At 49.4% G+C, this 14,012-nt stretch overlaps 1 protein-coding gene across 5 annotated transcripts in view; it reads right to left on the bottom strand.

Moving 5' to 3' along the window:
- Positions 1-14,012, bottom strand: part of LOC119967096 (probable L-cysteine desulfhydrase, chloroplastic) — a 244,358-nt gene that overhangs the window by 56,811 nt on the left and 173,535 nt on the right. For all 5 annotated transcript variants that reach the window (XM_038799166.1, XM_038799165.1, XM_038799164.1 and 2 more), the window contains one exon: positions 7,311-7,477. In XM_038799166.1, the coding sequence (XP_038655094.1) occupies positions 7,311-7,477 (167 nt within the window). The remainder of the gene's footprint in view (positions 1-7,310; positions 7,478-14,012) is intronic.

The raw sequence follows: 14,012 nt of genomic DNA on the forward strand, positions 1-14,012 counted from the left end.
ACATTTAGAGTACCCAATTCATTTTTTCCAATTAAGGGGCAATTTAGCGTGGCCAATCCACCTATCCTGCACATCTTTGGATTGTGGGGGTGAAACCTACGCAAACACGGGGAGAATGTGCAAACTCCACACGGACAGTGACCCAGAGCCGGGACCGAACCTGGGACCTCAGCGCTGTGAAGCTGCAGGGCTAACCACCATGCTGCCCATCAATCTCTGTCTTAAAGACACTCAGTGATTAGATCTCCACAGCCTTTTGTGGAAAAGAGTTCCTCAGATTCACCACCCTCTGGCTGAAGAAATTCCTCCTCATCTCAGTTTTAAAGGACCGTTCCATCAGTCCTTTCATATAGGGGCTGGTTTAGCACAGTAGGCTAAATAGCTGACTTGTAAAGCAGACCAAGGCCAGCAGCGTGGGTTCAATTCCCGTACCAGCCTCCCCGAACAGGCGCCGGAATGTGGCGACTATGGGCTTTTCACAGTAACTTCATTTGAAGCCCACTTGTGACAATTAGTGATTTTCATTTTCATTCATTTCTAAGGCTGTGACCTGGGTTTCTAGTTTTTCCTACATGTGGCAACATCATCTCCACGTCCACTCTATCTAGGCCTCTCAGTATCTTGTAAGTTTCAATAAGATCTCCCCTCATTCTTCTAAACTTCAATGAGTACAGGCCCAGAGTCCTCAACCCCTCCTCATATAACAAGCTCTTCATTCCAGGTGTTGTATTCTATATTTTCCCCGCGTCTTGACTGTGATAGAGAAATTCAACCAGCATTCATTAGATAAGCAAAACTGAACTTTATTCATTAATTAGAACTGCTAGCAGAAATTGGCTGATACTTGGAAAGTCGGAAGGCAGTCAATTACAAACTGCGGAGTCCGTCCCAAGTCTGCGATAGTACAGAAAAGAAGGCGATTCTTATACATTATAGGATCAAGATAACATGAATACAGCTTGGTCAGGAATTTGATTGAAAGTAAAACATAAGTAATAATCGTTACAATGGCGTCACCTTCTGACCTTTAGGGGACTTGAGTTTCATATCATTATCTTGTCTTTGTTTTAAGAAAGGGAAGAAGTTGTTTACATACAGAAAGAGACAGTTGTTCAGCTTGTTATGTATAAAGGCTACTTCTAGCTCCAAGCCTTATCTAGACTCTCAGAGTCACCCAGTTCCCAAGACATGCTGACCTCGGCTGTCTCTGTATTCTGGGCCTTAGGTTATATGAAAATCAGTTTAAATTCACTTGTACCGAGAAGACTTGACTAGTTTTCCCATCATGCCATTATTTGCTTCACACAATACTACACTGGGATCATTCTTGTAAACCTCTTCTGGACCCTTTCCAATGCCAGCACATCCTTCCTTAGATACGCGGCCCAAAACTCACAATACTCCAGATGGGGTCTGACCAAAGCCATATACAGCCTCAGAAATACATCCCTGCTCTTGTAGTCTAGCCCTCTCGACATGAACGCTAACATTGCATTAGCCTTCCTAACTGCTGACTCAACCAGCACGTTAACCTTAAGAGAATCTTGGACTCCTAAGTCCCTTTGTGCTTCTGATTTCCTAAGTCTTTTCCCATTTAGAAAATAGTCTATGCCTCCATTCTTCCTATCGAAGTGCTTATGCTCACACTTTTCCACATTGTATTCCATCTGCTACTTCTTTGCCCACTCTCCTAGCCTGATCAGATCCTCCTGCAGCACCCCTTGTTTCCTCAATACTACCTGTCCCTCTACAGATCTTTGTATCATCTGCAAAGTTAGCAAGAGTGCCCTCAGTTCCTTCTTCCAGATCATTATGTATATTGTGAAAACATGTGGACCCCTGAGGCACACCACTAGTTCTGAATAACTCCAAAAACTCCTGCCATTGCTGTTCCACTGGCTTCCTTGCTAGGCTCCTTTTCCAACTCTGGCCAGCTTCTTCCCTCATGTATTTGTAGTTACATGTATTCAATTGTAATACCATTACATCTGATTGCAGCTTCTCCCTCTCAAACTGTAGGGTAAATTCTATCATATTGTGGTCACTGCTCTCTAAGGGCCCTTCACCTTAAGATCCATAATCAAGTCTGCCTCATACATATCACCAAATTCAGAATTGCCTGTTCCCTAGTGGGCTCTGTCACAAGCTGCTCCAAAAAATCATCTCATAGACATTCAACAAATTCCTTTTCTTGGGATCCGCTAGCAACCTGATTTTCCATATTGATGTCCCCATGATTGTTGCAATATTGCCTTTCTTATGTGTCTTTTCTATCTCCTGATTTATTTTCTGCCCCACCTCCTGACTACTGATAGGGGCCCTGTCCATAACTCTCATCAGGGTCTTTTTTCCTTCATGATTCCTCAACTCTACCCACATAGATTCTATTGCCTCCGATCCTATATCACTTCCTGCTTTTAAAAAAAGCAGTACCCAATTATTTATTTTTTCCAATTAAGGGGCAATTTAGCATGGCCAATCCACCTAATCTGCACATCTTTGAGTTGTGGGGGCGAGACCCACACAGACACAGGGAAAATGTGCAAACTCTGCACGGACAGTGATCCAGGGCCGGGATTGAACCCAGGTCCACAGTGCCGTAAGCAGCAGTGCTAACCACTGCACCACTGTGCTGCCCATATATTGTTTCTTGCTATTGATTTAATTTAATTCTTTACTAACAATGCAATCCCGCCCCCTCTGCCCATCTGCCTAACCTTTCGATAGGACACATATCCTTGGATACTTAGATGCCAGCCCAGATCCCCTTTCAGCCATGTCTCTGTGATGCCCACAACATCGTACCTGCCAATTTCAATGAGCGCAAGAAGCTCATTTACCTTGTTACATGTACTGCGTGTATTTACATACAACACCCCCAGTCCTGCATTGACCACTTCCGTTCTCATATTTCTCCTGAGGCCCAAAAAAACCAGTCTATTTTTCCAGTGACTGGGATGTGCTGAGCAGAACTTCAAAAGGTGGCTCTCCTCCTGGAAACTTGAAATTAGGCACTTTTAGTCCAAATATACACTGCTAAACCCAGGGAAAAAAGCCTTCCCGTACCCCCCCCCCCCCCCCCCACCCTCCTTCAACATGCATACATAGAAAAGAAAGGCAGGAGGTGACCATTCAGCCCTTCGAGTCTGCTTCAACATTTGTTATGATCATAGCTGATCCATGTTCAATATCCTGATCCCGCCTTCCCCCCATATCTCTTGATCCTTTCGGCCCCAATAACTATATCTAATTCCTTCTTGCAATTACTCAGTGTTTTCGCCCCAACTACCTCCTGTGGTAGTGAATTGTTGAGGGAGTATGAGCAGCTGGTTGCTAAATTAAAAAGCAGGACCACATAGACAATGATCTTGGGATTATTACCTGAGCCAAGAATAAACTGGCACAGGATAAATAAGATTAGAGGAGTTGAAAGTGTGGCTCAAAGATCGAAGTGGGAAAAGTGGGTTTTGACTTGTGGGGCACAAAGGCTGGGAAAAGTGAGACCTGTACGATTGGGACACTTAAACTGCATTGTGACCAGTGACCTGGTGATGGTTCATGTGAGGGGAGATTTAGAATGTTAATGAGAAAGGATAAGGTTTGGTCGTGATATGAAGAATGATAAGCAGAATATGATAGGAAGGGACAGAGCTGTAAAACATAAATATACACAGGAAATAGTCGGAAACAGGAAAAATGATAAAGGCAACATTAAAGACTCTTTATCTGCATGCATACATTATTTATAACAAGGCAGATAAATTGATAGCACAGTTTGAAGTAATTGGGTGTGACATGACAGCCATTACAGAGACGTGGCTGCAAGGTGACCGAAGCTGGGAATTGAGTATTCAACTTAATTTGACATTTTGGAAGGAAAGGGAAGTGGGGGAGCTCTGTTAATTAAGGACACAATCAATACAGTGGTGAGAAATGATCTTGGCTCAGATGATAGAGATGCAAAATCAGTTTGGGTGGACATAAGAAATAGCAATGAAAAATAGTAAATGGAGGAGTTAATAGGCTCCCCCCCCCCCCCCCCCCCCCCAACACTAGTTACACTGCAGAGGAGAGTATAAATGAATAAATAATGGGGGCTTGTAAAAAAAGTAGCATAATAATCATGGGCGATTTTTAACCTCATATAGATTGAACAACTCAAATTGGTAAAGCTAGTTTTAGTTGTGGGTGATGTGTAGATGTACTCGGGACAGTTTCTTAGAACAATATGTTCCGAAACCAACCAGGAATAGACTATTTTGGTCTGGTAATGTGTAATGACAACATACTGAATTAATGATCTTATAAGACATCAGAGCAGAAGTAGGCCATTTGGCCCATTGCATCTGCTCTGCTATTCTTCTTTTATAAATCTGTTCTTGGGATGTGGGTGTCGCTGGCTGGGCCAGTATTTATTGTCCATCCCTTTGGGCATTTAAAAATTAATCACATAGCTGTGGGTTTGGAGTCACATGTAGGCTAGACTAGGTAAGGATTTAGTTCCCTGAAGGACATTAGTGAACTAGATGGGTTTTTATGACAATCAGCAATGGTTTCATGGTCACCATTAGACTTTTAATTCCAGATTTTTATTGAATTCAAATTCCACCAACTGCCATGGTGGGATTCAAACCCAGATCCTCAGAGCATTCAATGAGATCATGACTGATCTGAAATGATAGTCGTCAACTCCCCTTTCCCGCCTTATCCCCATAACCCTTGATTCCTTTACTAATTAAAAATCTGTCCATTTCAACCTCATCCTCTCGACACGAATGATCATACCATGCAAGGAGTGTGGAGTAGGCTTAAGGGGCAAAATAGCCTCCATCTGCTCTTATTTCGTTTGTGATGTTCTTATGCCGCAATAATGTCAACCTCATAGTAGTGATGTTATCAAGTGATGTTTCCAAATAGCAAGGAGACCTGTGAGCTCACAGTTTGATTGTAAGCGATGATAATCAGGATTTTGCACATGGACAATTCATGCAAACAAGAACCATGGGCGCGATTCTCCGCTCCCCATGCCGGGTGGGAGAATCATGGGAGGGCCAGGCGACTCAATTCATGCCCCCCTGGCGCCCCCCGCTATTCTCCCACCCCCCGCTCGGAAGAATCGCCGCTCGCCGTTTTTCACGGCGACCGGCGATTCTCCAACCCGGATGGGACTAGCGGCCTGCCGTTTGCGACCGTTTCACGACGGCGGCAACCACACTTGGTCGCTGCCGTCGTGAACATGGGTGCCAAAGGCCCGTTTGTGGCTTGTGGGGGGCGGAGAGGGGAGTGAGCACCACAGCCGTGCTCGGGAGCGGACTGGCCCGTGATCGGTGCCCACCGATCGTTGGGCCGGCTTCTCAACGGGACGCACTCTTTCCCCTCCGCCGCCCCGCAAGATCAAGCTGCCACGTCTTGCGGGGAAGACGGCCACCGCGCATGAGCGGGTTTGAGCCGTCAGGACGTCAGCCGTGCATGCGCGGGTTGGAGCCGGCCAACCTGTGCATGCGCGGCTGACGTCACATAGGTGCCGCCGCGCGTCATTCTCGGCCGCCGAGAATAACGGAGCGCCGCTCCTAGCCCCCCCGGGTGGGGGTGAATACGGTGAGAGGAGCGGCCTCCGAGGCCGTCGCGAAACTCGGCCGAGTTCACAACGGCCTTCCCGACTTTTCCCGGGAGCGGAGAATTCCACCCCCTTTCTCCTGTGATGATATGTGAACTGTAATAGAATATAATAACCAAACTGTATATAAACATTCGTGCCTGCATGTATAGATTACAATTCTAGCAACCGACCACAGGTGGTGTGGCGACAGGAGAATGCTACTGGAACACAGACACATGTGAGGCAGAACATGGATAGCAGGTGTACAGTCTAGTCGCATATCGAGTAGCTCCTTAGTCAATAGTAATTAAAATGAGTTAATCAAAGTTATTTGTATTTAGACATAGTATCCAACTGTAATCATAGCAGGCATAATATAAACCCTTTAGTGTTTTAGTTAGTTAATAAACAGTTTTGTTCATTTATAAAGCTGTATGTTCTCGGAGCACCTCACCCACAAAGACATCACCATCCATACATACAGAGAACATTACATCTCCCAAGTCACCAGCATTCAAGAGACCAATCACTAATTCTACTAGAGTCCCATCCAAAGTGGGAGGATTAGCACCCTGATCCACCCATATCACATCATAGAAATCATAGAATCCATACAGTGCAGAAAGAGGCCATTCGGCCCTTCGAGTCTGCACCAGCCTCTGCTCCGATAGAGCACTTTGGTCCAATCCCTCGCCCCTATCCTTGTGACCCCACCTAACCTTTTGGCAATATTAGAGTGGCCAATTCACCTAACCTGCACATCTTTGGACTGTAGGAGGAAGCCGGAGCACTCAGAGGAAACCCACACAGACATGGGGTAGGATCGAATACGGGTCCCTGGCGCTGTGAGGCAGCCGTGCTCACCACTGTGCCACCGTGCCATCTTTCTTTGTACCCTGTTCCCCTTACCCTCTGCTTAGAACTACAGTGTCACTATTACTCATTATTTCAAGGAAGATTGTAGGGGTGCTGCTGTCATCTCAGCTATGGTACTGCAGCATGATCTCATTCAGAGGGAATTTAAATAAACATGAACCCAGGGACATCTCAATTACACTTCTGGTAGGCATATATTAAATTAAAAAGATTATTGGTTAGAATCTGCCCAGACAAAAATCCTGCACGATTACCTGTAAAAATCAAATTGAGAAATATTAATTCAGGTAAAGCCACTTCAATGTAGCACTAGGCAGACTACATCAGCCGGGGACTGACAATGCCATGGGACTGCTATCTGTGTGGCCTTCTAGGTTTCATAGAATTTATAGTAATTATCATAGAATTTACAGTGCAGAAGGAGGCTATTCGGCCCATCGAGTTTGCACCGGCTCTTTGAAAGAGCACCCTACCCAAGCCCATACCTCCACCCTATCGCCATAACCCAGTTACCCCACCCAACGCTAAGGGCAATTTATCACGGCCAATCCACCTAACCTGCATACCTTTGGAATGTGGGAGGAAACCGGAGCACCCGGAGGAAACCTACGCACACACGGGGAGAACGTGCAGACTCCGCACAGACAGTGAACCAAGCCGGGAATCGAACCTGGGACCCTGGAGCTGTGAAGCAATTGTGCTAACCACTATGCTACCGTGCTGCCCGAATGGTTTCAATAATCCTTAGTTACATGAGGAGGTGAAAGCTAAAATATTTCATGCTGGCAATGTGAAAAACAAACAGGAATTGTGAGATAAATATCATCAACCATACCTCAATGTTATACCGGCTGTAAAGGACATTCTGGATGATCTCTGCTTGCTCATAATTTGCATATCCATATTTAAATAGACATTCTGGGAGCCGAACACATGCCATAGAGCCAATCATTTCTCTTGGGACCAGCAATCCAGTTTTCCAACGATTCACGAGTAAATCCACTGGGCAAAGGCAAAAAGGTTACTTGGGTATTTAAATATTAATTGCAAATGAGCTCTATTTCTACACACACAAAAAAGAAATGAAAATACGAACAAGTAATTGGGCACAATAAACAGGAACTCTGAATATACATAGACGAGAAGAATAAATGACTGCAGATTTCACGTCACCATTTCCAGCCTGAACCTCTGGCATGCATATATGTATATGCAGAGTGGCAAGTGCGTCGGATTCTCCTCACTCGCTGGCTCGGGCTGCAATTCGGAATGGGTACCCCGATCTCAAAGTCCAGCGGCTGGACCCCCCTCCCACCCGCAGTGCAAATGTCGACCACCCACTAACAAGAGGATCAGCCCCAATGAGGGGTATCTTCCCCCCACCACAGGAATAATGGGTACCCTACCCCACATTATGAATGCATAGGGTGGCCAAATCCCCTCCCCAACAGCCCCAGTCCCTGCCGCCCCCCCCCCCCCCTCCTCCCAGGTGGCCTGTTGGGGAGGGCCCGACCCCGGGGGAAGCCTCCGATGTGGCCTAGCTCGCGATCGGGGCACTCCGATCGGCAGGCCGGCATCTCTGGCTGGGGGCCTCCTTTCCTCCGCGCAGGCCCCTGTAGCCCTCGCCATGTTGCGTCGGGGCCGTCACGCTGAAGGGAGCCACTGCGCATGCGTGCGTTGGCACTGGTGCCACTGCACATGCGCGGATCCTGCAGTGCCTGGATCAGCAGCTGGAGTGGTGTGGCCCACTCCAGTGCAGTGCAGTTCCCTTTAGGGGCCAGAATTGTGATTCAGAGGCTGTGCTGACGCCGTTGGGAAACGCGACGGCGTTTCCGACGGCGTCAACACTTAGCCTTAGGATCACAGAATCCTGCCCTAGACATAGGAAACCCACGCACACACGGGGAGGATGTGCAGACTCCGCACAGACAGTGACCCAAGCCGGAATCGAACCTGGGACCCTGGAGCTGTGAAGCGATTGTGATATCCACAATGCTACCGTGCTGCCCACTTGGGGGGTGGGATTCTCCCAGCCCTGCATTTGGCGTCGGTCGCGGGCCGCTCTACGCAGCTGGTCCGCCGATTCTCCGGCCCGGATCGGCCGAGCGGCCGTAGGAAAAGAGCCGGGTGCCGCCGGCGCCGTTCTAACCTGCTCTGGGCCAGCGGGACCGCGGCGTGCAAGGGTCGGGTGGCAGCCTGCAGGGGGGGGGGGTCTGACCCTGGAGCGGGCCTCCGATGTGGCCTGGCCCGTGATCGGGACCCACCAATCGGTTCGCCGGCCTCTGTGGCTGGGGGCCTCCTTTCCTACGCACCGGCCCCTGTGCCATGTTGCATCGGGGTCGGCGCTTTGAAAGAGGCCACTGCGCATGTGCGTGTTGGCACTGCCACCACTGCGCATGTCCTCGTTGGCACTGGCGCAACTGCACATGCGTGAATCTTGCAGCACCCAGTTCACGCCGGGATCTGCAGCTGGAGCGGCGCAAACCGCTGTAGGGGCCAGAATTAGACATGGGAGCGGCCCGTTCACGCCGCCGTAAAACGTGATGGTGTTTACGACGGCGAGAACACTCTGCCGTGGAATTGGAGAATCCCGCCCGGATTGTTTTCCTTGGAGCCGAGCAGACTGAGGGGGGACATGATTGAGTGGCATAAAATTATGAGGGGCACAGATACAGTAGACAGGAACAAACGTTTCCCCTTGGTAGAATGATCAAGGACCGGGGGCATAGATTTAAGATAAGGATCAGGAGGTTTAGAGGGGATGTGAGAAAAAATCTTTTCACTCAGAGGGTGGTGGGAATCTGGAACTAACTGCCGGATAGGATGGTGGAGGCAGAGGCCCTTATAACATTTACAAAGTATTTAGATGTGTACTTGCAATGCTAAGGCACACAAGTGCTGGAAAATGGGATTTGAATACTGACCTCCGCAGGCACGATGGGCCGACGGGCCTTTTCTGTGCTGTCACCCTCTTTGACTCCATAACCCCTTAGCAACTGTGTCTGAACTATTAAGCTGTCAATCGCTGGCTAGTGAAAGGTACTGCTCTGTGAAATTGAATGGATGCTTAGCATTTCAAAAGATCTCTGGGAATTTGAAGCCAGTTTCAAGTGTTGAGGCTTTCTCGGAATGCTCTGACACTTCAAAAAGCTGCAGTTTTAAAGGCTGAGGGAGCAGATGTCAGGAAATGGAAAATGTTCCTGCTTTGATTCTTTCCTGAACTGCTTGGATCGCTCATCAGCTATCAGGCAGAGCAGTCCTGGGTGCACTTGGCCATACTTATACCAAAGCCCACCCGGTGGATTTCCCGCTGTGAGGGTCGGAGCAACAGGCGGGAGAATAATTGCTTGCGGATGCATGCAAGTCAGCACTTTGCATGTTCCAGCTGGCGTGGGAGTGGAGACTGAGATGGGTCTGCTGCCTGGTGCCGATCCCATTTTTCGGCCGACGCTCCATTCTCCGCCCATTTGGGATTCCTGATCGAAGAGGTGGAAAACAGCGAATCCTGGCCATTAACTGTGGCCGGAATGTCGCCACCAGGCTGGTCCCACTGAAGTCAGTGGATGTTTGACTGCCTTGCCACATCCACCATCCACTGTGGGGGCAGAACATTCCCCTCCTCGTTTCTCTTTACAGATGCTGCCTGACTAGCTGAATAATAACCCTTCTAAAATTTGTCATATCAAATTGGAGATTAAGTTATTTTATGCTGTTAATGTGGAAAACACAAAACTAGAATGATGTGCTGAAAATGATCATTCACCATACCTCAATATTATAATAGCTCAATTTATTCCTGCATGATGGTTTCGTGTTTCGGTATCAATAATTCAGTGGCTTTCAGAATTGCTTAACAAGGTAATTCACTAATTGACAGTCACCAGAACACAGCAGCTCTTTGAGGCTGCTTCATCATTATAGAAGATCATCGCTAATCTGACTGTGGCCGCAATTCCACACTCCTGTCTGTCCCCATAACTCTGGCTGATGAAAATTCTAGCTCAGCCTTGAACATATTCAATGACCTAGCCTCCACAGCTCTCTGAAGAAGAGAATTCCTGATTAATTCTGACCCAGAGAGAAAGAAATTCTCCTCATCTCAGCCTTAAATGGAAGACCCTGGACAGGATTCTCTGCTTGCCGACCAGGGAAGGGAGGGGCAGGCTGAGCAGCCGGGGTGCCCCCCCTCCCCCCCCTACCCACAGCACTGGGGGGTGCCCAGGGACTGACCACCATTACAGCGGCCATCTTGCTGCGCAACCACTGATCAGCCACCTCGGCCCCTGGCTCTACACGGTGACACCGGCCACAGGGGAGCACCCACCTTGGCACCCCCACCCCGGCCCCAAACACCCTGCCCAACCGGCTGCCACCCACTGGTGGACCACCTAGGGCCACATCCACAGCAGCCCCAGCGAGGACAGTGACAGCCGATGGTACCTCTTGCATCAGGGATGGGAGCCAGGAGCGGGGCCTTGAATGGTGCGGTAGTGGAGGAGCGTCATGCGTGGGAGAGGGACATGCGTAGGCAGAGCCCGCACTGCCAACCGGGGCCACCGTGTAGACCATTGAACCCGGTTGGGCATAGGAGTATGCACCATGGTAACATGGTGGCTGGTTTAGCACTCTGGGCTAAATCGCTGGCTTTGAAAGCAGACCAAGGCAGACCAGCAGCACGGTTCCCATACCAGCCTCTCCGAACAGGCGCCGGAATGTGGCGACTAGGGGCTTTTCACAGTAACTTCATTTGAAGTCTACTTGTGACAATAAGCGATTTTCACTTTTCATTTCATTTCATTTCAACATGTTGGCCCTTCATCCCATGCAGATAATGGTGTTTGGCGTTCAACCAGCAATGGTGGCCGCCGTGGTGATGGCCGCAGCACTGCAAGAAGCCCTGTGGCCGTGTGAGCGGCAGCTACTCGAAGAGGAAGGGGAAACTGCAGCAGTGGAGTGGGCAGCAGCAGAGTGGCCAGCAGTGGACCGGGATGCAGAGGAACGGTCTGCAGAGAAGCAGGCTGCAGAGGGACAGGTGGTGGCTGCACAGGCAGCAGGGCCGGCCGCCCAAGGCTGAGGAGGAGGTGCCAAGCAGCCGCATAAGGCCTTGTGTGCACCGGCAGAGCCTGTCATGCCGGACTGGGCATGCCGTCAGAGGCTCCGGATGAGCAGAGACACCGAGCGACATATCTGCTAGATGATGGCACACCTAGCACTTGGGGTATGGGGAGGACACCCGCTCCCAGTGTCCATCAAGATGATGGTCGTCCTGAACCTCTACATGACAGGGTCCTTCCAGTTGCCGAGTGGGACCTCTCCGGGATCTCACAGACCTCGGTGCACAGGTTCATCATGGAGGCCCTATATGCCCAGGAAGAGCAGTACATCCATTTCCATGTGGACCAAACCCACCAGGATGCCTGGGCAGCGGGGTTCACCATCATCGCCTGGATGCCCCGGGTCCAGAGAGCATTAGACGTTATGCATGTCGCCCTACGGGCACCTGCAGATAACAGGCCGTTCTGCACAAACCGAAACGGGTGCCTCTCAATGAACATACAGCTGGTCTTGGACCATCAGCTTCGCATTGTTCATCTCTGCAACTGATACCTGCGCAAGCACCTGGGCCGTGGCTGATTCCATCTAGCTGGTCACAGACCAAGGCAGATACCTGCTACAATGACCAGAAGTGTAATCGAGCGATGCTTCGGCCTCCTGAAGATGTGCTTCAGATGCCTGGACAGGGGCCCTCTGGGATGATATTGAGAGGGTCGCCCGCATCTTGCAGCCTGCTGAATCCTCCACAACATCGCGCAGCAGAGGGGCGATGTCCTGGAGGAGGATCAGCAGGGCTCGCCCGACTGAGGGGGGGTGGGGTGGGGGTGGGGGGTGGGGGGGGGTGCAGTGGGGGCGGGAGAGGGCTTGCCAGCAGCACGGACGCCACATCCCAAACGCACACCCCCTCACTTCCCATACCGCCGGACTGCCCTCTTGCGCACCCCATTAAAAGCAGGTCTGATCCATGGGATGGAGGATGATGACAGCCCGCTCTGCGATGAGCCCCGAGCAATCTGACACTGCAATTGCTGAGTATTCCACTACCTTCTGTATTAGCGCCCTGCTCAGAACAAAAAAGTCAATACGAGAGTGAACGTTATGATCGTGAGAAAAAAAAGAAAACGCCATCGCCCTCGGCCATATAAACCTCCATGGGTCTATACCCCCCATCTGTGCCATAAAGCCCTTCAATTCCACCAGGGGCTGTTTAGCACAGGGCTAAATCGCTGGCTTTGAAAGCAGACCAAGGCAGGCCAGCAGCACGATTCAATTCCCGTACCAGCCTCCCGAACAGGCACCGGAATGTGGTGACTAGAGGCTTTTCACAGTAACTTCATTTGAAGCCTACTTGTGACAATAAGCGATTTTCACTTAATTTTATTTCATTTCAATTCCTTTGCCGCGGCCGGCCTCCTCCCTGACGTACCACCACCGCCCTCGGCGGGTCGTTCACCGTGGGCTTCCTCGCGAGGGCTCTGTGTGCTCTATCCACCTCCAGGGGCCAAGGGAAGGCCCCAGCCCCCATCAACCTCTCCAGCATGTCCGTCACATAGGCCTCGCATCCAATCCTTCACTGCCTTCAGGGAGGCCAACGATTCTGGGATTCTGCCTCCTGGACCTATTCTCCAGATCCTACAGCTTCTCCTGCATCCTCTTCTGGCGATCATCCAGCACCTCAACCTTGTTCTCCAGCACGGTTACATAGCCCTCCTGGTCGGATAACCTTTATTCAATCTCCCGTATCGCTTTCCCCTGGGTCTCCCGATTCAAGGCTACTTAAATCATAGAATTTACAGTGCAGAAGGAGGCCATTCAGCCCATCGAGTACCTTGATGAATGTACCCTAACAGTTTGATTGCCATGTTGCTAAATAATTGTTTTGCCATCTATGCCTATGATCTTCCCTGGGCCTTTCCATTTATTAAAATTGTCTCTCTTATAGTATACTATGACTCCTTGCTGAAAAATGGTATTTGATGGCTTTAGATTATGTCTTAAAGCTCTGCGAATTCTTTCAGAGACTTCAGCTGACAAAAAAGCTTTTATACTGCTATTTACTGCATTAAAATGCGTAGCAAAGGCAGAGCTAATTGTACTCCCTTCCCAAGCTGGAGGCTGGTCATCTAAAATAGACGGAATTTTAGGATTTCTATCAACACTAATTGATAGGGACTATAGCCCCCAACCATCTGCAATGAATTCTTTGCATGTACCGCCCATGCTAAAGCTGAATGTAGCTTGCAGTTTGGTCTATCTGCCAAAACTTTCGGAGCATGTCACCTATTAACGCTTGGTTTCTTTCACACACACACCATTACTAAATGGGCTTTCCGCAGCTGTATTCATAACTGTGATATTCACGTTTTCACACATATCCCTAAACCTCATCATTCACAAATTCTCCCCAATTGTCCGTAAGGAATTTTGCCGGTGGGTCCATTCCTGTCCTTATCCATTTTTCCACGATTGATCCAGAATTACT

Source organism: Scyliorhinus canicula, chromosome 6 (assembly GCF_902713615.1).
Source record: "Scyliorhinus canicula chromosome 6, sScyCan1.1, whole genome shotgun sequence".
NCBI lineage: Eukaryota > Metazoa > Chordata > Chondrichthyes > Carcharhiniformes > Scyliorhinidae > Scyliorhinus > Scyliorhinus canicula.